The sequence below is a fragment of the Rhinolophus ferrumequinum genome, chromosome 5 (genome assembly GCF_004115265.2).
Source record: "Rhinolophus ferrumequinum isolate MPI-CBG mRhiFer1 chromosome 5, mRhiFer1_v1.p, whole genome shotgun sequence".
NCBI classification, from domain to species: domain Eukaryota; kingdom Metazoa; phylum Chordata; class Mammalia; order Chiroptera; family Rhinolophidae; genus Rhinolophus; species Rhinolophus ferrumequinum.
In genome coordinates, this window is record NC_046288.1 from 55,442,955 (window position 1) to 55,469,811 (window position 26,857).

Genomic DNA, 26,857 nt, shown 5'->3' on the forward strand with positions numbered 1-26,857 from the left:
AGCTCCTTATTTTTAAGGGCTCATGTAATTACATTGGATCTGCATAGACGTCCAGATAATCTTCCTACTTTAAAGTAAACTGTGCTCTATAAAATAATACAATCAAGGTAATGATATTATATTCACAGATTCCAGAGATTAGGGCAGATGTCTCTGAGGGGCAATTTTAGGAATTCTGCCTACCATATTTTATCCCAAAAGCAATTAAAAACGAACAGCTATATTCAGGAAAACCTTTAACTATATCAACTCTATAACAGAAAATAAACTGGAAAAAAGTGCCCAACAAAATTAAAATGTTTAGGGGCCGGCCCGGTGGCTCAGATGGTTAGAGCTCCGTGCTCCTAACTCCGAAGGCTGCCGGTTCGATTCCCACATGGGCCAGTGGGCTCTCAATCACAAGGTTGCTGGTTCAACTCCTGGAGTCCTGCAAGGGATGGTGGGCAGCGCCCCATGCAACTGAGATTGAACACGGCACCTTGAGCTGAGCTGCCTCCCGATGGCTCAGTTGGTTGGAGCGCGGCCTCTCAACCACAAGGTTGCCGGTTCAATTCCCGCAAGGGATGGTGGGCCGTGCCCCCTGCAACTAGCAATGGCAACTGGGTCTGGAGCTGAGCTGCGCCCTCCATAACTGAGACTGAAAGGACAACAACTTGAAGCTGAACGGCACCCTTCACAACTAAGATTGAAAGGACAACAACTTGACTTGGAAAAAAGTTCTGGAAGTACATACTGTTCCCCAATAAAGTCCTATTCCCCTTCCCCAATTAAAAAAAAAAAAAAATTAAAATGTTTATATTTTTATCCAAGGAGGAAAGAAACAGAAAGATAAAAACAACATGACTCATTGGGAAAGCAGGATTGCGAGGGAAGTTTGATGCTTGCTTTTACTAAACTAAACTAAAAACTAAAGTTTTCTTGAACAATAAATATTGCTGAAGAAAAGGAAACTCTACAAATTGAAGGAATTTGGGGCAAACATCAAAACAAAACCAGGCAAAAATAAGAAATCTGTTCCAATGAAAGGAAAAAAAAAGCATTTAGTGATTATTGAGTTTATAGTAGCCAGACTTACAAAATGGTAAATTCTAAAATAAACTATCAATATTTTATTTACTGGCAACTATAGTACCTAAATTTTTTATTTCTTCTTGTATATGACTTTTAATTTTTTTCATCATTCTATGGTGTATATCTTTTGCTTTGTAGCTCTTGGTCTATAAAAATTTCTCCTATACCTTACAATGCTACAGTTAACATTCAACCAGAAGTATATTCATTTGACCATCTATAATGAATATATTTCCACAAAAAAAATGACAATAATTAGTCAATGTTTTTTCAATACTGTACCAAACATCTAATATGTACCTAGCTTTCTATGTAAAATGTAAAAGTATGCTTGCAAGATTAATTATATATTATTACATAATAATTCATTATCATATAATTAACAAATACGTATTAGTTGCATAAATAAAATATCTTATATTTGAAACCTTTAATTTTATTCTGCATATTTAGTAACTTTAACGGGTTTATTTAAAAACCTCTATATCAAGTTTTCATAGAGTGATTATTTTGTCAATAACAAGTTAGTGTTACAGTAGGTCAAATCAATTTATCGAGTACATACATTTTCAGATGATTTCTTCTAGTCACCAATCTCATTAACTGTATGCTCACTGACGAACTTTTAAGTAAAATTTAAAAATTTTAAGTGAAAGTAAGATATTTCTATTTAATCCTGTCACTCACACTTAATCTCTGTGTAAGGATTTAAATTAAAATAATAATTTACACTTAATATGAACTAACTGAATGCCCTCAGGGATTACACCCTCAGAATAAGAGTTTTCTAATATATAAACCTATCCATCAATGTAATGTTAGTTAATTTAGTGACTTTTACTTATGAAATAAAACATGCAAAAGTGACTAAAGCAGCTAAGATAGGACTGGAACACGTATATTCTTCCTTCTTATCTATTTCTTTTAGACATATTTTAGTATGTACCCCTCTGGAAAGAAAATGTACAAAAGATAAATTTCTACAGTAGCTTAAATGTAAGGGAAAGCTAACATTTAGGCCATATTTCTGCTAGAGAGATACAAGAATTATAGTCTCACACATGTACTCTAGACCGTTTGTCCCTATCTGTGTGTAAAACCAGAAATATTAGTTGGATGGGAATCTCCCCTGCAGGAAAGAGTAAGAGAGAGGGAGAAGGAAAAGAAGAGGGGAGTGGGGAACAAGATGGGGAGAAGAGTTGAAGGAAGAAAAACAGAAGTAGAAGAACAGGAGAAAAAGCCAAAGAAGGAAGAGAAAGTCAAAGACGTTTATGAAGAAGAGGAGGGAAAAAAAGAGGAGGAATAAGAAAGGAGAAAGAAGAAGAAAAGGAGAAAAGAAAAAAGAGAGTAACAAAATATTATGATAAATAAAGTGACAAAGAATCAGAAGAAACTATTTGCTAAACAATAATCTAGTAGCCTAAAATTTCTATTATGAGTTACCAGGGATAAGTGATTTAATCTTAAGTAGAAGAATATAATTCAAGTAATAATTCAGTTTGGCATTTCTTAAATTAAGCATATCCTATGTGCCAGGCACTAAGTTAAAAACTACCAATGGTGAGTCCTATCCTCACAGAGCTAACTTCCATCTCATGGAGGAGAAAATGAAACAAACAACAGGCCACTTACTACTAAGAAAGCACATAACAAAGAGCAAGTATCTTAGTCTGTGGGGAGTCTGGGGGGGCTAAAGGAAGACTTCGAAGAGGAAGTGATATTTTAGCTGAGATCTAAAGGATGAGCAAGGGGGAGGTGAAGAGAAAAAAAGGGGGAAGTAAAATAAAGTGAAGGAGGAAGAAGGTTCCATTCTACATAGAAGGACTAGCTTGTGCGAAGGCCTGGACATGAGGGACAGCAGATGCATTACAGGAACTGAAAGATCAGTGCAGCTGGAGGGTAGTGTGCAAAGGAGGAGTGCCAAGAGAGGAAGCCAGAAAAAGCAGGGCGCAAGTGCAAACAGAGTAAAGCAGGAAAAGAGTCTGGAATAAATGATGGGGGAAAATAAGACTCAGCAAGGAAACTGATCAGTAGCAGCAATAATTCAAGTGAGATAAAACAGAGGACTAGACAAAGCTAGCTGAGGTGAGAATGGAAAGAAATAGATTTAAAGGCTATTTAGAATATAGAATCAGCATTTCATGATTAACGGAATGAAGAAAAGCAAAGGATGATCAAAGATGACTCCTTAAGATGGGCTTAAGAATCTCGGGTAGGGAGGAGAAAAGGAGACATTATTCATTGAGCCTGAGAGGAGTAAATAGGAGAAGAGGAAAGAATGAACTCAGTTTTGGACACAATGAGTTTGAGGTGCCTGGGAGACGTCCTAGTGCAGAAGCAGGCAGTTGAGTACATAGGTCTGACCTAGAGACATTAATTTGGGAGCAAAACTAGAAACGCTTAGGATTGGATCACCAACGGAGTTTCCACATGGGGAGGAGGAGTTAGAGAAGGGCACAACCCTCAAGCTAATCACTCCTTAAAGAGTAGGCAGGACAAAATAGCTTGCAAAAGAAACCAAGAAAGAACCAGAATTAGAGAATATCCAAGATATTATAATACAATCCAAGTCAAGTGAAGACACTGTCCCAAGAAGGAAGACAATGGTTAACAGTATAAAATGAGTAAAGTAAATTCAAGTCAGACAAGAACTATGAAACAGGCCTGTTTGATCTGGCTTTAAAAAAAAGTTACCAGGGACCTTAGTGAGAACATTGTCAATGAAATAATGGCAGGATGGAAACAAATTTTCAATAGGCTGAAGATCAAGGGGGACGTAGGAGATGGAGATAAGTGTTGAAAACACTTTTTACATGCCTGCATGTGAAGAGGAAGAAGAGACATATGGAAGGAAACCAATAAAGAAAAAGAAGTTATAAATATAAAATAGAAAAGGGTTAGGAAAACACTGTCACTCAGAGGCAGGAAGGGATAGGATGTACAGCACAGGTGGAAGTACTGGTCTTGGACAAAAAAAGACAACTGTCTTAGCAACAAAAGGAAAGGGAGAAATAATGTTTGCAGGCGCAGGTAGTTTGGTAGTCTAAGGGGAAAAGGTGAGGGAGCTCTCACCAGCAGGACAAAATTAAAGAGAAGACATTCTGCTGGGAGTGAGAACAAATTGAAAGGAGCTTAAAGTAGAGAATGGCAACTATTAGCAATAAATGCAGAAGATAGAAAGAACTGACCAGAGACACATTCAATTCTATGGGTAGCAGCGACCTATGAAAAGTTTGGCTTTTTCCTAGTAGGACTTGGCAACCTGGAAGCAGGCCCCCTGGCTTTCATGAGTCTTGAGTTTATTGTCTGGATAATAGGCAAGGAAGCTGAAGACAGGACTTAGCAAAAGTTTCTATAACAGGTCAGACAGTAAAGACTTCAGACTTTGCGAACTATATGGTCTCTGTTGCCACTCCTCAGCTTTGCTGTGCTACAAAAGCAGCCACAGACAATACATAAATGAACGGGCATACTGATAACAACAGGTGGTGAGCTAGATTTGACCCACCATGGGCTGAAGTTTACCAACCCCTATCTTAAGAGAACTGAAAATACAAAAAGAGACTGAAATCAGAAGGATTAACAGGCTAGAACTTTGAAGAGTTGAAAAACTGATGCTTTCCAAAGAAAACTGAAATTTTATGGCATGAATACACTAGAACACGTTAGAATTACAGTCTACAAAACAAACCTTTGAGCCTATTTCACAGACATCAATAGGATCGTCATCTCCACAGCAGTCTGTGCTCTTATCTTTTCGACGGGGATCTTCCCAAGTCTAAAAAAAGGGGGGAAGAAATACAGGTTGATACTCACTCACTATAATGCATCTTAATCTTTCCACAATCATGATGTTTTACAGACAGCCATAATGCAAAGGAAAATTCTCAGAAATTGTATAGGCTCAATGTCAACAGCGACAGTACATCCTTAAGCATCATAATCATTAAAACATTTATACTATTTCCTCCTTCTGTCTCTCATTTGTCTGTATAATCATATTTGAAAGTGGGTGGTATTTCTAAACTGTAGTCTTCTTCCACATTCTTCTTCCAAGTTTAGTCAGTCTAAATTCATGTTCACTATTAGAGTTTCAGTTCAGCAGTTCCCATTGTGTCTGGCCTTGTTTCCACTGAGGGCCTCAACTGCTGGTTCCATCATCATTCATTGCTTCCTTTGACAATGTGACAAATAGCACTGGGTCGGGCTTTCCATGTTTGAAAACAAACTTCCTGTTCTTTAAAAGACTTCTACTAGAAGAAATCTAGTTTTCCTTTCATAAACTAAAGAACAAGACAGTGTCTACCACAGAAAATCAAACCTCTATTTTTGTCTCATTTCATTCCATTTAGAAAACCCTCTACCTTGGCCATCAAATCTCAAGACCTTGACAAAAACATGAAAAGACGTCAACTCTTTAGTTTACTGAAAAGATTATATACCGTTGGCTACAAAATATACCCATAGGCACTTTTATAAATGAATTAAGTAGCATAACAGAAATTTGTTATCCAGTTTAAATATCCCCAAGGCATTATCCTTCCCCAAAAGTCTCATAATTGGACGTCATAGGAATGGTGGCAGCGAGGTGGTTTTCTTGAGTTCTCCTCCAGAACTTACCACAAATTGAACATCTATAACCCATCAAAGGACTTTCTGCTCATCACACAGAACAGCTAAGTGACTCGTATGAGGATTACTTGAAGGTGGGAAAACTGGGGGAGCAGGGGAAGAGGGAAGAGAGCGGAGGGGAGATGCGGCCGCATCCGCAGCTGCCTGGATGGAAGTTGGGGCCCCAGGACACAGAACAGAGATCACAAGAGCCAGGAGGTGGCTCTTTCTCTGCGTCCCACAGCTGATCTCTCCTGCCAAGAGAGCAGTGTATCCAACATTTGAGGGGGCAACCTCAGCTGAGATCTCCAGCGAGGCCCTAGGTCAGACAAAAAAGACAAAAGGCAAACTCCATACCTAGGCCTCTCCCCCCATACTCCCACAGCAATCCTACCCCCACCCTTCCAGAGTCTCAAGCTGGTCCCTGAACTGAAGAGTAGTGTCAGATTACAGAGGAGCTATAGTGCTCAGGACCTAGAAAAAGCTGCTTTACAGCTGTGACCTAGGGAAGAGGCTGGGAAGAGTGTGACACAACTGGGCTGGGAGACGAAAGACACCTCCCTTCCCAGCCCCCACCTTTTCTGGGCTGCAGCGCAGGGCAATCACAGCTACAAAGACACACACAGAGGTCAACAGCAGGTGGCAGAGGCAGCTCTGGGCTTTCAGCAGCTCAGAAATCTCACACCCTCCATACCTCCCTATGGAAGAATTGCCCTAAGACTCAGGAGACCTTGGCACAGGGAATAAACCAACCTCCCCATTGGCTAGCTGTGGTGCTTCAGAGTGCATTATGTGCAGGCAAGAGCAGAAACTGCCCTGACTTTGTAAAAACTACCATCCACACCCCATAGCCCCACTCAGCTAGAACTGCAGTCCCAGGGTCACTCTGGATACCAGATGGCCAGCTCTGCCTGCACAAGACACAGAAGACTCTTTGTACATCAGAGGACAACCTGGAGATTGTTTGGTGGGCTTAAACCAAGACTGGCGCTGCCTTTTTTTCCCCTTTTTTGTGTTTTTGGTATTTTTGCCTGTGTTGAGTGTGGGTTATCGGTTGTTTTTACATGTGAGTGTATCTGGTTTTTTCTTTGTTTTTGTTGCTGCTGTTGTGTTTGTTGATTTGCTTTGTTCTGAAATTGCCCTGCACCAGGACCCAGCTCAAGAGGCACATGATTCAACACACCCAGAGGACAACTCCAGACCAAACCAGAGTGCTACCGGGTTTGACCTACATGTGACAAACCCAGAGGGAATTCTCTACAGGCACAAGAGCCCATAGGGGCCAAGCCTCATCTGAGAGGTCAACCCTCACACAGCAGCTCACCCACTGTGGGCATAGCCAATTTTCACAGCTAGTCAGCCTAGGAGTCAATCCCATCTACTGACAAGCCAAAACCAATTAAAACTCAACTTGAACAGGACAATGTATACAACACAAGGGTCACCTTTGGAGCACACGCACAGGAGAATAGGGAAGGTGGTGCAAGTCAAATAATAAGGACACATACTACATAAGATCACCCAGCAAAGACCATGAACCCTAGGGGATCTACCTAATACATCGAAGCAAACAGAGAGTCAGCCAGCATGGGGAACAAAGAAACATGTCCCAAATAAAAGAACAGAAGAAACCTCCAGAATTGGAACCAAATTAAATAGAGGTAACCAACCTATCAGAGTCAGAGTTCAGAACACCGATGATAAGAATGTATAAGGAGCTTAGTGACGACATAAAGAAGGATAGAGAAATCATAATGAACAACCAGTTAGAACTAAAGAATACAATAACTGAAATAAAGAACACACTTGAAGGAATTACCAGCAGGTTAAATGAGGCAGAGGACAGAATTAGCGATTTAGAAGGCAAGTTAGCAGAGATCATCCAAGCTGAACAAAAAGGAAAAAGAATAAAAAACAATGAAGATGGTTTAAGAGACCTCTGGGATAATATCAAGCACAACAACATGTGCATCATAGGAATACCAGAAGGTGAAGAGAGGGAGCAAGGGATTGGGAACACATTTGAAGTAATAATGACCGAAAACTTCCCTAACCTGGTGAAGGAAACCGACATACAAGTCCAGGAAGTGCAGAGAGTTCCAACCAAGATGAAACCAAACAGGTGCACACCAAGACTCATTATAGTTAAAATGGCAAAGGTTAAAGACAAAGAGAATCCTAAAAGCAGCAAGAGAAAGACAGCAGGTTACATACAAGGGAACACCTATAAGACTATCAAATGACTTTTCTAAAGAAACTTTGCAGGCCAGAAGGGAGTGACAGGAGGTGTTCAAAGTGATGATAAACAAAGGCCTACAACCTAGATTGCTCTATACAGCAAGGCTTTCATTTAAAATTGAAGGTGAGATAAAGAGCTTCCCAGAAAAGAATAAACTAAAGGAATTTATTACCACCAAGCCAGCAATGCAGGAAATGTTAAAAGGGCTTCTGTAAACAGAAGATGAAAACAATCTAACTAATGAAGACCATAAATACAAATAACAAAATGGCAATAACTATGTACCTATCAATAATCACTTTAAATGTAAATGGATTAAATGTTCCAATCAAAAGACATAGGGTGGCTAAGTGGATAAGAAAAGAATATGCTGCATATAAGAGACTCACCTCAGATCAAAAGACACACACAGGCTGAAAGTGAAGGGTTGGATATTTCATGCAAATGGAAATGAGAAAAAAAGCTGGAGTTGCAATACTTACATCTGACAAAATAAACTTTAAAATGAAGAATATATTAAAAGATAAAGATGGGCACTATATAATAATAAAGGGATAGATCCGACAAGAGGACATAACCCTAGTAAACATCTATGCACCCAACATAGGAGCATCTAAATATATAAAACAGATATTGACTGACATAAAGACAGAGATCAACAGTAACACTATCATAGTAGGGGACTTCAACACACCTCTGACAACAAGGGACAGGTCTTCCAGACAGAAAATCAATATAGAAATAACAGCCTTAAATGACACATTGGACCAGTTGGATTTAGTTGATATTTTCAGAGCACTGCATCCCAAAGCTGCAGAATACATGTTCTTCTCAAGCGCACATGGAACATTTTCCAAGATACACCACATATTAGGCCACAAAACAAGTCTCAATAAATTTTAAAAAATTGAAATCATACAGTGTCTTCTCTGGCCACAGTGCTATGAAATTAGAAATCAACTAGGGGATAAAAACTGGAAGACACACAAATACGTGGAGGCTGAATAACATGTTACTAAATAATGAATGGGTCAACAATGAAAGCAAGGAAGAAGTCAAAAGATATCTCGAGACAGACTAAAATGAAAACACAACGACCCAAAATCTATGGGATGCAGTGAAGGCAGTCCTAAAGAGAGAGAGTCATAGTAATGCAGGCCTACCTAAAGAAACAAGAAAAAGCACAAATCAATAGGCTATCCTTATACTTAAGGGATCTGGAAGAAGAACAGCAAAATAAGCACAAAGGGAGCACAAGGAAGGAGATAAAGATCAGAGCAGAAATACATGAAATAGAAACCAGAAAAACAATACAAAAGATCAATGAATCCAAGTGCTGGTTTCTCTAGAAGATAAACAAAATCAACAAACCTTTAGCCAGACTTATCAATAAAAAGAGAGGACACAAATTAATAAAATCAGAAATAAAGGGAGAAGTGACAACAGACACCACAGAAATACAAAAAAATTTTAACAAATTACTATGAGCAACTATACGCCAACAAATTAGACAATCTGGAAGACATGGATAATTTTCTAGAAGCATACAACCTTCCAAGGCTAACTCAAGAAGAAACGGAAAATCTGAATAGACTGATTAGTACCAGGGAAATTGAATCAGTAATCAACAAGCTCCTAACAAACAAAAGCCCTGGACCAGATGGCTTTACAGGTGAATTTTACGAAACATTAAAAAAAAGAATTACCACCTATTCTCCTCAAACTATTCCAAAAAATCCAGAAGGAGAGAAGGCTCCCAAACACTTTTTATGAGGCCACTATCACCCTGATCCCAAAATCAGACAAAGACATTACAAAAAAGAAAACTACAGACCGATATCCCTAATGAACACAGATGCAAAATTCCTCAACAAAATATTAGCGAACAGAATTCAGCAATATATTAAAGAGATCATACACCATGATCAAGTGGAATTCACTCCTGGTATGCAAGGTTGGTTCAACATCCACAAATCAATTAATGTGATATACCACATTAACAAAATGAAAAACAAAAATCATATGATCACATCAATAGATGCAGAAAAAGCATTTGACAAAATCCAGCAGTCATTTATGATAAAAACTCTTAAGAAAGTGGGAATAGAGGGACCATATCTCAACATAAAAAGGCCATATATGATAAACCCACAGCTAACATTATATTCAATGAGGAAAAGCTAAAACCATTCCCCTTAAGATCAGGAACAAGGCAAAGTTGCCCACTTTCTCCACTTCTATTCAACATAGTTCTGGAAGTTCTAACCACAGCAATCAGATAAGAAAAAGAAATAAAAGGCATCAGAATTGGAGGGGAGGAAGTAAAATTGTCATTATATGCAGATGACATGATACTATATTTAGAGAACCCCAAAGACTCCACCAAAAAACTATTAGAACTGATATTACTAATTAAATATAAGAGGAATAAACATAATTGTTAACCTTACTTACTGGTTATAGGTGAGAAACACTTTTTAAGTGATACACACACACACACACACACACACACACACACACACACATTCATATACTCCATGAGGAATGTACCATTATTAACCCCATTTTACAAAGGAGCAAACTGAAGCACACAGAGTTTAAATTTGTCCAAGGTCAGTTTCCAAATGGGGGCAATGGAATTAGAACTCATACTATTAAATCATTATGTTATGATGTCCCAATTTTGATAACAATAGCAGTTGCATGGCAACTCTTCTCAGATATAACCTTATTCTATTTCATGGTCTTTTCTTTTAAATAAATACCTTTTCTTACTCTCAGAATCTCCTAAGTATATTTTCCTTCGGACGTTCTCTTCTTTCCGATTGTTTCCATTACTGCTTCTTGTTTCTATTACCTATCAGCAGACATCCATTCATACAGAAAATATTTACTGAGTACCCACTCCAGGCCAGGAGTTAGGAACAGAGATACACAGAACATAGTTAATACTGTGAAGAATATCACGTTAAAAATGGTATAGCATTTGCAACTAATGCTATAACATTAATTTTAATGTGCTGGGATGGGATTGAGGTATAACTGGAATCACAAAACCTAGAAGCAGAATCAAAAAATATCTGAGAGGTTCTTCCACCCTAAAGCAGGTATGAGTATATATTGTTACAAATTCTTTTGTAAACAAGTTAAGAATACTTAGTAAAGTAAAATAGATGTGTAACTCACAATTTAGCAATTTGATTCACAGGTACAGACTTAGAAGTATATACCTACTATATACACTATGCATACAGAAAAATTTTAGCATGGAGACAAGAAAAGCATAAAAAAATTAAAAACAACTTATCAACAGGAATATAATGTTAAACTTGTACAAAGAATAGCTCTAAAGCTATAAAAATAAATAAGAGTCCACAGATCAAGCCTAAAACAAATCTTACTCCTCCTCCTGCAGGCGTTTGACACCATTCCCTTACAATCTGTAAACAGTAACCAATATGTTTGTAATCACCATGCTCTGGTCCTTAAGTCTCTGAAACACAACTGACTTGTACAGAGCTGTACATAGATGCTCCTTGAGAATTACTTCATGATTAATCAGGATTCTTGTCACCTTTGACTAAAGGGCATAAGATCTCCTCAGCCACTATCTGTACTTAACCAGCTTCAATTTAGAGCAAAAGCCTCTAGCTCTTTGATCATCTCATTCAATATTCACAAGAGCCTTGCAGGGTAGGTGGTATGATGACACAGATGAACAAAAGGGCCTAGTGAAATTTAGTCGCTGGTCCCAGGTTCTAAAACTACTAAGTGGTACTAAATGATACCTGGGGTCAATGAACCAAATTTATAAGAAAGTTCAAAATAATAAATACAACAATATTACACTAAAACTGAAGAAATCTTGATTTTAGTGATTCGAGTCCTTTAACATTATCCAGATGGGTCTTCTAAATATTCACTCAAAAAGATTGGGGGAAAGATAAACAAAGATGATTTTTGCCCAGGCCAAACTCAAACTCTGAGGAAGGCATTATTACTCGTGCAGGAGAAGTTAATAAGGTTAAACAGTCTAGACAACAGAAGGTCTGAAATAATGATGTCACCCTGATTGATCAAAAGCTAAGTAGAGAGACTGCTACTTAAACAGCATTGTGCTGCTTAAATGTTCTCCCAAGCACGGTTGGCTTGGTAACTGCTTTGAACAAATTTCCTGCCGTTACAAGACAAATCCTAAGACAACAGCAAAACTCAATACCCACATATGCCTATGAAACAAATGCAACACACACAATGCATTCATTAACTCATTCATTCCACAGATATTTATTGGTTACCTACTCTGTGCCAAACACTAAGCTGAGCAGTTGGAAGACATCAGTGAACAAAACAGACAGAATCCCTGCCCTCATGAAGTCTCCAGTCTAGCTGGAAGAAATTAACAATAAATATGAATAAATAAATTATATAACATGTAAAAAGTCGGAAAAAGGAAAAAGAGAAAGTATGGAAGGCGGAATGAGAGTATAGCAGGCAGGGTTAAAATTGTAAAGAGTGTTCCGAGCAGACATCATGAAGGTGACTGTGCAAACATGTAAAGAGGATGCCATGTGCATAGCTGGGAAAAAGAGGGTTTCACTCTGGAGGACACAGTGAGCGTGCAGGCCTGAGGCAGGCGCGTGCCTTGAGTATCAGAGGAATTGTGAGGGGGCCATTGTGGGAGTGACGGAACAGAAGGAGGAGGACGAGGGGAAGTTGGAGATGAGATCGAAAACATAAATAGGACCAGGGGCTCGCTTTCATTTTAACAGGTTCTTTTGGTCTTAGTATCGAGAATGAATCGAGCTATCCTTTCCCATAAACAACTGGCCTAATTTCAACTTTTTATTAATATTAATAAATTTAGGTTATTATTATCATTTTTTTTGGTAAATAACTTCTATGCAATCTATAGTGTATGCATTTGCTGAAGACTAACACACATTCACACACACACTACAAGGTTAGTTTGGGTTTAAAAAGATAGTAAAGATCTCTAAAAACAGAAGAGAGTTTTTGTTTTGTTTGGTCGTTTACTTCTTTTTTATATTATGTTCTACGTGAGTGAAATAGTTTTTGTCCTTTTCTGTCTCAGGTATTATATTTCACTTAGCATAATACCATCAAGATGTCACAAATGGCAATATTTGATTTTTTTGACTGACTAATATTCTACTGTATGTGTGTATATATATATCATATGTATGCATGTGTATGGATGTGTGCACACAAACACACACACCTTATCCATTCATCCATCAAAGGACACTTATGTTGCTTCTATATCTTGGCTACTATAAATAATGCTGCAATGAACACAAGGGTGCACATCTTTTCAAATTAGAATTTTCATATTCTTGGAATACCCTGAAGAAGAATGTGTGGATATGGTAGTGCTAGTCTTAATTTTTTGAGAAACTGCCATAATGTTTTCCATAGTGCCTGCACCAATTTACATTCCCACCAACAGTGCACAAGAGTTCCCTTTTCTCCACACCCTCTCCAGCATTTATTTCTTGTCATTTTGATAACAGTCCTTCTAACAAGTGTGAGGTGATATCTCCTTGTGGTTACCAGAGGGAAGAGGGGGTGGAGGAAGGGTGAAATGGGTCAAGGGGGTCAAATGGATGGGTAACGGATGGAACTAGACTTTTGGTGATGAGCATGCTATAGTGTATACAGCTACCAAATTATAATTTTGTATACCTGAAACTTATATAATGTTATTAAACAATGTTACCTCAATAAAAAATAAACTAAACTAAAACAAAATCAAAGCATCGATATAAAAAAAAAGGCAGAGAGAATACAGGTCTATTTCTTCTTCCTCACTTCCATTCTAGTCACACTGGCCTCCGTTCTGTTCCTCCCAACCACCCCAGGACTTTTATACTTGCTGTTTCTTGTTGAATTCCCTAGACATCCATACTACTTGTTCCCTCCCTTCCTTTAGGTCTTCATTCAAGTGACACCTTCTCACTGAGGCCTTCTCTCTGTCTAAATTGTAACATCCCAACATGCCCTAGCCCCATTTCCTGCTTTATTTTTCTCTAACACACCACCAACTGATGTATTATACATTTTATTATGATGTTTTTTTCTGTCTGTCTCTGCCCAGGATAAAAGTCCCAGAGAATTTTTGTCACTTTTATCACTACTTCACCTCCAGTACTTAAAATATTGCCTGGCAAACATCGGATACTCAAAAAAATATGTACTGAATGAATGAATGAATGAATGAACAGCTCTGTGAAGGCATGGTGTGGAAATGACAACAGAAAATCAAACATTGAAGAAGTCATAGTGGTGGAATAAAGTAAGAAAGGACAAATGTTGTAAAATGAGGCGGAGAACTTAACAGAGGCCAGATGATGCAGGGTTGAAAGGCCATATTAAGAATGTTATATTTATCCTTTTAGCAATAAGAAACCATTAAAAGGTTCTCATTAACAAAACATTAGCAGATTTATGTTTTCAAAATATTATTTAAATATTTAAAATATTATTTTGGATGCTGGATGGAGTGTGAGATTTTGGTAGGTAGCAGTGACAAAGGGTACATTAAGAGACTGCTGCAGTTTAATACTGTTGTAATTAAACAGGAACTACTGCACCTAACAGACTAATGTAACAGCAGGTAAGAGCATCTGGAAATGTCAAACACATCCAGAGAAGTACAAAAATTCATCAGGAGTATAAATAAACCACAAAAGCTTAGAATTAGTAGATAAGTTAGAAGCACCTGTTATGCTCCACTATAACCACTTGTTTAGTGGTCGATCACTCCATGAGACTACAAATCCCTTTGGAGAAAAGACAGTATAATAATAAAAGTATCAGCAGTAACAATAATGTGATCACTACCCATTAGTCACTATTCGAAGATGAATGTTCAATAACTCATTCAACCTCAACACAACCATACGCGATAGGTACTTTATCATCTCTATTTTACAGATGAAGAAAGCGAGGCTAAGAAAGACAAAGTAACTTGCCCAAGGTTATATTACTAGAAAGTGGCAATCTAGTTCCAAAACCCACATTCTTAGTCACTTATTATGCTTCTTGGATCTTATATTTATATCTCATTTTTCTTTAAACATCCAACACCTAATACACTGCCTAGCACCCAGATCTTTAATAAATATTTAATGAAATAAACAAATACATAAACTTTAGTTTATCTTCTGCTTACTCTAAATGTCTCTGTTTTTGTCTGGCTGTCTCTAATTCAATGGTTTATTTGGCCTTCCCCTCATCCATATGACTTCTCCTACAGACAGTATCCCCTTCATTTAACAAATATTTTTTAACCCTTTCCCTGCCAAGTCAAGCAGAATGTCTACTTAGGCACCTGAGAAACAGAAAACCTGCTTCCATGGTTTCAAGAGACATTCTCATTCTTAGCACAATCATTTTAGAAGCGCTTATTTTGAAGAATGTAAACATGTGGGTGGCCAAACTGCATCAAAGACAGCCTGACTCTTCAGAAAACAATTTTCTTTTTTCTTTTCCTGTGAATATTTATTCTACGTGGGCAGCTGTTTTCTTGACTTGGATAAAGCAAGACCCCTTTACTCACATAGTTCCCCAAAAGCATCTTGGAATTTCATGTAAAATGTTAAAATTAACCAAAAAAAATAAAAATACAAAAATTAAATATCCAGATAGAGGGATGGTCTGACGACTTTATAAACATAAAGGCAGATGCTTTCCTATGTCCCCGCAACTTAGACTTTTCATTCTGCATATTCTGAATTTTACTCACTGAATAATCTGGAAGTAGTTATCACTTTCCAGGAGTGAGGAAACACAAGAAGAAAACAAAAAGGGATAAAAGAAAAAGTAAACAGTAAGTGTCATTCTCTAATACATTCTCTAATAGATACTGCTTTATCATTATTTAGCTCTTGCTTTCACTGCTTTCCACTGAAAAATTATAAATTCATAGTAGTAAATAATTAAGTCCCCTAACTGAATTCACAATAAGTTCTGGAAAAAAGTTAAAAATTTAAAAGATTCATCTGTTAAACTTTAAAAAATAAAATTCATGCTATCATATATGAATGTTTCCAGAAGCATTACTTGTCGTATTCAAAGAAGTGACTGAAGATAAAGCAGATAAAACATTTTTCACTTATCCTTAATAGCCAAGCCCAGAAAAAGAAATGTGCTCAAAATGCCAAATGTGAGTGTTCTATAGGCCTATCTCCAAGAACTTGAGTACAGACATAAATACAGTTTGAAAAAAAATTTATTGACAGAATAAAACTCCACATTAAAAATTTTTAATTTACAAATCTCTCAAACTGACATGTCCTAAGAACCAATTTAAATTCAAGTAGTTCACAGGATTTACAAGGCAATTTTTTCAGAAGACAGGAAAGTTTTACCAATATAACAAAAATGTTACCTGAGGGAGGGCACCGTAATTCCATATATAACCCTTGTGAGGAAAGATATTCGCCACATAGCGTAGCTTGCCATCCTTTATGTCTGGTTTAATGGGATTCAATGGCTCCTTCGTGGCAATCTAAGCAGATCATGGAAAAAAAGGGGGCAGGGGGGTGAGAAATGAATAATCTTATCTTTAAATAGTGTTTTTAAGATCTGCTATTCTCAAACTAAATATTTGTATTCCAATTTACTGATCAAAGATACTTTAAAATAAATTAAGACAGCTCTTATTTGTAATTTACAGTACCGTGTAAGAAAAAACTGTCTGGAAAAGAAACATCAGATCATATATTTAGGCACTCAATTATTTATGCAGTCATTTTTCTAACACAAATAATAAAATGATTGAAATGGCAAGAAGACAGATTAATCACCCTGCTTTTCGTTAATAATCTCAGGCTTTTTATCATCAATCTTATGATAATAAAAATAATGCAAAAATTTTCACCAAGGGATTTCATTTCTAAGTTACCTTTCTATCAAGCATATCCAAATTGTCATGCAAAAAGAAAAAAAATGACACAAAAAACTACCCTAGAAAGTAAACAAAAAAATAACTGAAGCCATGTTTGAATGAATAAATGTTGTTTAGATTAGGCAAAATTTCACAGATTCTTTGCCCTATTCCTAACTGAGGTAGTGTATCCAGAATGATAAAGCAAGATTATATTATTATCTGAAGCAAGACTAAAAGAAGAATCTAATATCTTTACATTTTCCTATTAAAATATTAACCAAAAAAATACTACGATGGACGGGTGAAATTACTGACAATTCTCCAAATAGAAATTCTGAAAAATATACACTTACATAAAACTCCTTAATTTAAATACTTGAAATAATACTTGCCACGACATCCGAAGTATAGGAGGTTTAAATAACTAAACAAATTGCCATAAATTAAGTTCTACTCAGAACTCTAAGGGGTCTTACCTAACTGCATATGGAACCATAAAATTCTGAAAAGCAACAGGAAAGTTCTTGATAGGTTCATTTCTCATGGAAAAGATTTTTTAAAAATTTAAAGAGCTAACTAGGGGACAGCAGATGCTCTGAAATAGTGCTCATAAATCAAGAGTTGGCCAGGAAAATGCTTTCATTCCTGGTAGAGTAAAATCTAAAGGAGAATTCAGTCCTTAGAAACCAAAATTGCCATAAGCCCCAAGTAAATATGTTTCAGTTGTGTCTATGAAAAAAAATACATCTCATAATCTATTCAAGTAAACCTTGAAAATATTTGTCATTTTCAAAGACAGGGAAATCAAGTAAAATTAAACATGTGTATAACAAACTAGAGGCAAAAATGGAAAATACTCTCTTTAAAGTATAAATTCATCTTTGAATATTTTGCTTTTTTGAAATTAGACTCAAAGTAAGTTCACAAGAATGTTTTCAATATAAACAAGTTTGTTAAGCATCCTAAATTCACATTAGGAAAAATAACTTGAAACAATGTTTTTGTATCATTATTATAATTCCCATTTTATAAATAGAATATATCCATACCTCCATTTTAGCATTTGTCCACCGAGGTATCTCGACAACCATATTAAATAAATTCTGCAGTTAAAAAAAACAAAAACAGAAAAAAATTAAACATTTTTTACCTATTCTTTATTTTTTCACTTATCTTCTGTATGAGTGTAATGCCGGGACTCTGGTCCCGCTCCCCGCACAAGAACACAGGCTATGGTGAGGCCAAAAAGGAACAACAACGGAGTCATGGATAGGGGAGTCATACCACTATATTCTCGCTGGTGGCTGAGTTGGAGACACAGGAAGCAGGATCCACATAATGTGCAATCCGCCGTCCGCTTCTCTGCCAACAAACCCACCCTTTGCTAATTGCAATCTGCACTTGCTACCTCAGCCACGGCAGTTATATCAGTGGCCAATGGCTAACTGGTTACAGATGATGGCCAACTAGTTACAGCTGATGACCATCTACTACCCGAGCCAGCACCTTTTCATATGAGGTCAAGAGCCTGGAAACTGCTCTCTGGGACTCTGTCCCCATACTCCACCCCTACAGGGTCTCGCCTCACAATCTACACAACAAGCGTCCTCCACGAAGGGCCCTGTGTTAGGAACCCAGCTCACTAGAAAAAGTTTCAGTCCAGTTCAAGCAATGTCCTGGGAGGTGTCCCTCAATGTCCACCTATTTTCTGGGCACAGCCAGGGTTTCTCAGGACACTGCCAGTCTCTCTGGGCACAGCCAGACTTCCTGGGTACAGCCAGGGTTCTCATGGTACCATGCTGGAACAATAGTGGCTCACAGCCAAGGTGCTTACATATTCTTGCCAGCAGCTGGTCGATACACAGGAAGTAAACATCCGCCTGCACCCCAACAAGGGGTCTTCCTGCACCTCAGTCTCGCTGACGGCCGGGCAAGACACAGGAAGTGAACATCTGCCAGTTCCACTACATGGTGGTACGTTCCCAAGCAAATAGTCAAGCGGTCCATCAAATCAGGGATGGAAGGCACCTCCCCGTAAGTCCATATTCATTCACCAGGGCTGTGTGTTGGTCTCCCAACATGTGCCCTCTCCACAGGGCAAGGGCTCCAAGTCCTCCCCAACCTGAGGCTGAGGGACGACCTCGACCTCACCCGCATCATCCTCCGAGGACTCAGCATGTGTTTCCTCTTGGGATTACAAGTCCCGCATCTGGGCTGCCTCAGCAAGCCCTTCCCAGCCCATACAGCCATAACGACCTTCGCTTTCTCCGTCCTATGCTGGTCAGAGAACCATCCACATCTTCCCACCCCTCCACTGGAGTCCAGCTCTCTGGCAGCTGCACAGCTTTTTCTATGCCATGTCCTCCCACTCCTCCACGGGGTCCCAGCTCTTGAGAACAGTGGCCACCGGGCACCACACACTGTGTGAGGGCCACATGTCCTGCTGCCCAGAGTCAGAACCATTCCCACCTGGCTGGAATCCTGCTCGCCAAGTGGGTGGTGGCCCCGGTGTAAGATGTCCACAACTCTAGGAGCCAACGGCAGCAGTAGCCTACCAAAAAGCAAGCGACGTCTGCTAAGGCCAACAGGGCGGCATGCCATCCGGAGGCTCGAGAGGACCACCAAGTAACTGAGGGGTCACGTTTCTCCCAGGCAGATTGTACTTCCTACTCCCGGCACTGCTCCTCACAGGCTTCCTGAGACTGAATGTTCACATGCACAAACTGCTCCACTGCCCTTCAGAGAGCTTTGGCTGGCACCATACCCGGCTCGCTGCGCCATGTGTAATGCAGGGTCTCTGGTCCCGCTCCCCACACAAGAATGCGGGATATGGTGAGGCAAAAAGGAACACCCATGAAGCCATGGATAGGGGAGTCATACCGTTATATTCTCACTGGAGGCTGAGTTGGAGACACAGGAAACGGGATCCACACGATGCGCAATCCGCTCTCTGCTTCTCTGCCAACCAACACACCCCTTGCTAACTACAATCCGCGCTTGCTAGCTCAGCCATGGCAGTCATATCAGTGGCCAATGGGTAACTGGTTATAGCTGATGGCCAACTAAGTCACTGTTGATGGCCACCTGCTACCCGAGCAGCATCTTTCCATGTGAGGCCGAGAGCCTGGAAACTGCTCTCTGGGACACTGTCCCCACAACGAAAATGCTTTAGGTTTTTTCCCCACAAAAAAAAAAATATTTAGAGTCTGCATCATATGTCTGCTTATGCCTTAAATTTCTTCTAAAAAGTTAGAGAAGTTGTCTAAACACAGCAGAATTTAAGCCATCATGTCACTACAGTGCAATGTTAAAAGTTGCTACGTAGCTGGAAATACCTTTTTAGTGTAGTGACAGAACTAAAATGGAGTCAGGAAACTCATTTCAATTTTTATTTTCAAACTAAAATAGGAGAGACGGGATCCAACATGTAAGCTGTATGTCTCACCTTTCCAATCTGTCAAGTATGATCATTTCTGTCCTCCTCACTATGCAAGTGGGGGACAGAGTCTCAGAGGGCAGTTTCCAGGCTCTCGGCCTTACATAGAAAGGTGCTGGCTTGGGTAGTAGATGGCCGTCAGCTGTGACTAGTTGGCCATCAGCTGTAACCAGTTAGCCATTGGCCACTGATATAAATTGCCGTGGCTGAGATAGCAAGCGTGGACTGCAGCTAGCAAGTGGGGTTGGCTGGTGAGTTGGTTGACAGAAACGGATAGCAGATTGCGGCTAGCAAGCAGGATTAGCAAATGCGGATGGCAGATTGCGGATTGTGTGGATCCTACTTCCTGTGTCTTACCCGGCCGCCAGTGAGACTGGGATGCAAGAAGACCTTTTGTTGGGGTACTGGCAGATATTTGCTTTTGTGTCTCGACCAGCCGCCATTGAGAATACAGTGGCATGAACCCCCTATCCATGGCTCCGTTGTTCCTTTTTGGCCTCACCATATCCTGCATTCTGGTGAGGGGAGCGGGACCAGAGACCCTACATGACAACAAGGTTGTTATGAAGATCAGTTATATAATTTAAATGAAAACACACAGAAAATTATAAAGTACAATATTTTGAGAATTATAAAACAATATTTAAATCCAAATTATTATGATCATAATGCATGTAAAATTGAGGATATCAGTATAGGTAGTTTACAAAGAGTTTAGACACAGCTTTCTAAACTTAGCTTGCATACTTCATGATTTCTGGTTCCCTAAAATTACAAAAGGACCACTGCTTCTATTTATCCTTTCTGAACTTTGAAGAATGATTAAAACAATGGTGAGTAAACTTAATTTCCTACAGTAATTAGGAATGTAAATTTATATAATTTCCTACAGTTTGGGCCTTACAAAGAGAAAGTCTTAAGGTTAATGTTGACTTGCATGCCATCTTGATATTGGTAACTAACAACGAGGCAAAGCAATGGTTAAAACAGTGCTACCCCAAGTGCAGTCATAGACCAGGGCTAATCAGCAAGCTGATTGTTATTGGTTCATTTAGAAACATTTATAGTAATTTTTATGTTTGCTGACCCTACTATGTTTCCCCAAAAATAAGACCTAGCCGGACCATCAGCTCTAATGTGTCTTTTGGAGCAAAAATTAATATTCTAAGACCTGGTCTTATTTAATAAAATTAATAATATGAGACCAGGTATTATATTATATTATATTATATTATATTATATTATATTAATTTTTGCTCCAAAAGACGCATTAGAGCTGATTGTCCAGTTAGGTCTTATTTTCAGGGAAACATGGTAGTAAGAATTACACTTTTCTAATAATTCACTTTAATTGTATTTTTTAAGTATCAGTTCACAACAGATTAGAAATAAACCGAAACAAAATTAGTCCTTCACCACAGATAATTTGAGAATCAGTGATTAAATATACTTTTTCTCAATCATTGCACACATGAAAATCACCTAGAGAGTTTTAACCAATTACACAAGAAAAAGGATTCCAAGAGCCCCACCTCCCACATCTTTGAATTCAGTTGTTCTGGGGTGGAGCCAGGGCACCATTTATTTTTAAAGCTCTCTATGTGATTTTAATATGCAGCCAGAGTTGAGAATCTCTGGTTTGAAGCACAGCTAAACAATATGTGGCATTTTCTTAAGTGAAACATGAATGCTATTAATTCACAGAATGCCATTTATGCAATTAAATACAGATATAAATTGAGCCACAAAAGTACTAATGTTTTTTTAAGTTTTTCTAGATAAAACTAAAGTTTACCAATGACAGAACCACATACTCATAATGAGATAAAGAACAAAGCCGAGAATGAATTCTCAACAAATGCTCTTTAGAAGTATGTCTCATACCTATCCTAGCAACCTTATACACAGTCCTGTTGTTATGTTTCATTTTCTATGCTCTTTCATGAGGTACCCCAGCACCTGTTTAAATATGTCTGAAGAGCTGTTAAAAAAAAAAAAAAAAAAAAAAACACTAAGTAAATGGCAGATGTTCACATAATTTATTCATCCCTGAAAGCCTGGCTCTAAGAGAATAAATGCATGCAGATGCATACTCAGAGGTGACAGAGAAGACCAAGCTAGTGACAATTGTTTTACACAATGACACCTACCAAAACCACTCACGGAGACTTGAATTAGGTCGAAAGAACAACAGATGAGTTAAATTTTAAGTCTGCAAACCACACTCTCTCTCATCATTTGTTCTGGATCACTAAGAGTGTATATCCAGTCTTCTTTTCTTCTCCCCAACTAAAATGTGTATGATCTATATTTTTCTAAAGCCCATGTTAGTTTGATTATCTTAACATTAGTGTTAATTATAAACCAATAATGGTGTGCTGAAATTTATTAGAAAATCGCAAAGATACAAGGGGACATGTTTCAATTCAGAAAGTTAGGTATGGGCCAGGGATATTTAACTTCTCTTTCAGTTCTTTTCTATCTCTCCTTTTCCCCTTCTATTCTTATTGTAGAAATTAAAAAGAAAAACTAATAAGATATGAAAAAGCAATCAGTAAATTTCATATACTTGGGGGAAAAATTGAAGGATATCACCCTTCTTTCCTTTTTCTAACTTAATATCAAATAAACTTTGGATTCGACACTAAAAGCAAAGGCAAGAAAAGCAAAAACAAACCAATGGACCTACATCAAACTAAAAAGCTTCTGCACAGCAAAGGAAACCAACAACAACATGAAAAGGCCAGCTACTGAATGGGAGAAAATGTTAGCAAATCATATATCTGATAAAGAGTTAATATCCAAAATACATAAAGAACTCCTACAACTCAATAGCAAAAGCAAACAAACAAAAAAACCACCAAACAATCATGATGAAAAAATGGGCAGAGGAATTGAATAGACAGTTTTCCAAAGAAGACATACAGATGGCCAACAGATACATGAAAAGATGTTCAACATCACTTATCATAAGGGAAAAGGAAATCAAAACCACAATGAGACATCACCTCACACCTGTTAGAATGGCTATCATCAAAAAGACAAGAAATAACAATTATTGGCAAGGATGTGGAGAAAAGGGAACCCCTGTGTATGCTGTTGATGAGAATGGAAATTGATGCAGCCACTATGGAAAATTGTATGGAGGTCAAAAAATTAAAAACCGAACTATTATATTATCCAACAATTCTACTTCTGGGTGTATGTCCAAAGGAAGTACAAACAGGATACTGAAGACTATTTGCATTCCCATGCTTACTGCAGCATTATTCACAATGGCCAGGAAACAACCTATGTGTCCACCAATGGATGAATGGATAAAAACGACATGGTAGATGTACACACTGGAATATTATTCAACCAGGAGAAAGAAGGAAATCCTGCCATTTGTGACAAACTGGATGGGCTGTTAGGGCATCATGCTCACTGAAATAAGCAATACAGAGAAAGGCAAATACTGCATGGGATATCACTTACATGTGGAATCTTGAACAAGAAAAACCAGGCAAACTCATAGAAACAGAGTGTGGAAAAGTAGTTGCCACGGGGTGGAAGATGGGGCAAATGGAAGAGAATTTTTAAAAAAAAAAAAATCAAATAAACTCCAATCAGGCAGTCTCTGACATATAAACTATGTTCTAACAATTACATTGTGAGTTGGCTGTATGGACTCAGAATTACACATTTTTCCCACTGAGACAACTGTTTACAGGGCAATACACAAAGTCTCTAAGAACCTATAAAGCCTTGAGCCCCTGAATGACTATTCACCCAACATCTAGGGCACTGGTTCTCAAACTTCAGTGTGTATAGGATGTCCTGGAACATTAGTTTAAACACGCAGACTAACCAGTCCCCATCGAGCAAAGATTCTGATTTTGTAGATATGGAATGGGGCCAGGAATCCAAAATTTTAACAAGTGCTCTACGTGGTTCCATTGTATACGGTTTAAGGACCATTTGACAAACACCAGTTTAGGAAAATACAAGATGGATGGCAGGCAAAGGTTGTAGGAATTAGAGCCCCCACAACTAGGTTTGGAGGTGAATGCAAAAGCTGGGGTCATAAGTTTCTGTTGGAGTAGAGAATAGATGAAACTGAGGTTGGAAAGAGAAAAGAAGGTGGAAAAGCTACCTGGCATCAGCGAGATAAAATGGCATCCATCGACAGCAAGAGATGGGATGACATATATCAATCAAATGTTCTGGTCCTAAGTCAAGAACTAGTAAAGGTTTGACAGTTAGATATTTGGAAGATATATTTAGAACATATTTATTTTTAGTATACAGTTGGTATAACTATTTTTGTCTTCTCCTCTACCTTCAAAAGACTTGTTCTTGGATTCTAAAAGAGCCTCTCAAACCATCTTTTCCCCCTTGTAATAAAAAGATGATAAACTGACCAATTTTCATAAAGTGCCTTTACTTTAGATCACCTACGAGGATAACTTGCTACTAAAATCTGGGTTCATTTCCTGATTCTTTCTCGTTTTTCGCTCATAAAACGGTAAGGAGGTACCTAGAATAGTCAGATTCATAAGCAGAAAGAATAGTGGGTACCAGAGTTTGGGCGGAGGAAGGAAAGGAGAGTTAGTTACTGTTTATGTGTACAGAGTTTCAATGTGGGGAGATGAAAAAGTTCTGGAGATGGATGGTGGTGATTGTTTCACAACATGTGAATGTACTTAATGCCACTGAACTGTACAATTTAAAAAGTATACAATAAATAAAATGGTAAATTTTGTTTTATATATATATATATATATATATAAATATATATGTTTTACCACAGAAAAAAATAGTGAAATGTATTGTAATATCATCCCTATCTGCCTTAAAGCAATACTAGAAGAAAAAAACATCAGAATGCACACATAAGTTTTGCGGGGGAAAAAATTTAGAAGCACTTTACAAATACAAACTATCATCAAGGTCTTTAACAGACAACATAAGTGAGTCACAAAAATAAAAACCTTTAGATATACCTCATATTCATCATTTCGTGCTCTCTTTGTAGGAATGCCATTTTCCTATAAAAGAAAATATGGTATTTATAATTGTAGTATTTCATGAAAATACAGCTGCACCACAAAGCAACGAAAGTATGCTTATTGCATAAACCTCTCACTACAGAGCTGACTTGATGCAACAGAGGACTACCAAAGGCCCAGTTCATTTTTCTCTCTCAGTATTCGCATCCTCAGTGCAAGAGCACCAAAATGTTTCATAAAATTATCAGAAAAGCTAAATCTTTCAAGTATATTTTCTTAGTTTTTATAAAATAAGCAAAGGCTCTGTTCAGTCTTTAAGGAGAGACTGGCAGTTTCCAGTGATTGTGCTTAAAACAGTCATTTCATTATCGAAATGAAACTCCAGGGAGCGTGACTAACAAGCCATGAAAGTATTCAGCTGCACCTCCAGCCTGTGAGTCCCGCCAAGGTGTGATTACTCTGCTTCCGTCAGGCACTTTTAAATTAAAACAAAGTATGTGGTGGGTTGGGAAGAAAATTTATGCCATTCACAAATGCCCACACATCATACATAATTTTTATACACCAAAATGACTAATGAAGGACACAAACAAACAGAAAAATGATTATTCCAAGTCAGGTCTGAAATATTATTACTATTCCTAAAACACCACATCCCAAAGTACAGGGTGCAATAGTTCTAACTAGTCATTCCAGTCGAGAGTGAGGAAAGCCTATTTATACCACCACTGTGTGTACCAATCTCTCCACTTGCCTAGAATTCTCTGGCCTATCGTGTTATATTTTGCCCTGCCCTATCCTCAATTTTGCCTAACCCTAGGCAGAATATTATGCCCACTGGGATATTTCTAGCCCACTCTTCGTTCTACACCTCCACTCCTACCTACTACATGTTTCCCAATAATATTATTAGTTATTAGATACACAGATTTTGCCATGTTGTACCCCCACATGAAGCAGCACCCCTTCTTTCATTACCCTGTGCTAGTTGTACAGCACTAATTGACTTGTTTGTTTTCTGGTTGTCTATCTCCTCCAACTGAGTGGGAAGTATATCTATCTTACTCACCCCTGCAACCCTAGTGCGTAGAATACTGTCTAGCTTACAATAAGCATGCAATGATTCTTTACTGAACGAATAAATTAATGAGCAAAAGAATAAATGAATGCATGCACTTTTGGCCAAAAGCAAGGATTGGTGCTGAGACAAGGTATTTAGGCTGGATAGTTCACAGGCCAAAACAAAACATATGGATACATGGACACACGGTCTCTCTCTCTCTCTCTCTCTCTCTCTCTCTCTCTCTCTCTCACAAAACATACACAGTAAAATGAAGTTCTTTCTGCCCTCTCCTTTGGTTTCTTTCTCTCTCCAGATTATATGACCCTTTGTTCTGCAGCTGAACACTTCTTAGAAGTAATGAACCTGAAGGATTACATAAGAGCAGTTAAGCAGTTAAGACTACAAGCTACAGACTTAGAGCACCTAAGTTCAAATCCCACCTCCACAACAGACTAGATTTGTGACCATAGGCAAGACACTTAACCTCATTAACAAAATAAGGGTAAAAGTAGCCCTAGACGTAAAGATAATG

General features: G+C 38.1%; 1 protein-coding gene across 2 annotated transcripts in view; it reads right to left on the reverse strand.

Moving 5' to 3' along the window:
• Positions 1–26,857, reverse strand: part of PPA2 (inorganic pyrophosphatase 2) — an 87,613-nt gene that overhangs the window by 46,105 nt on the left and 14,651 nt on the right. Inside the window, exons 3-6 of one of the 2 annotated variants that reach the window (XM_033106248.1) lie at positions 25,257–25,301; positions 17,885–17,938; positions 16,335–16,454; positions 4,763–4,849 (exon numbers count right to left, since the gene is read on the reverse strand). In XM_033106248.1, the coding sequence (XP_032962139.1) occupies positions 4,763–4,849; positions 16,335–16,454; positions 17,885–17,938; positions 25,257–25,301 (306 nt within the window). The remainder of the gene's footprint in view (positions 1–4,762; positions 4,850–16,334; positions 16,455–17,884; positions 17,939–25,256; positions 25,302–26,857) is intronic. The other variant, XM_033106249.1, reaches the window with a different exon arrangement.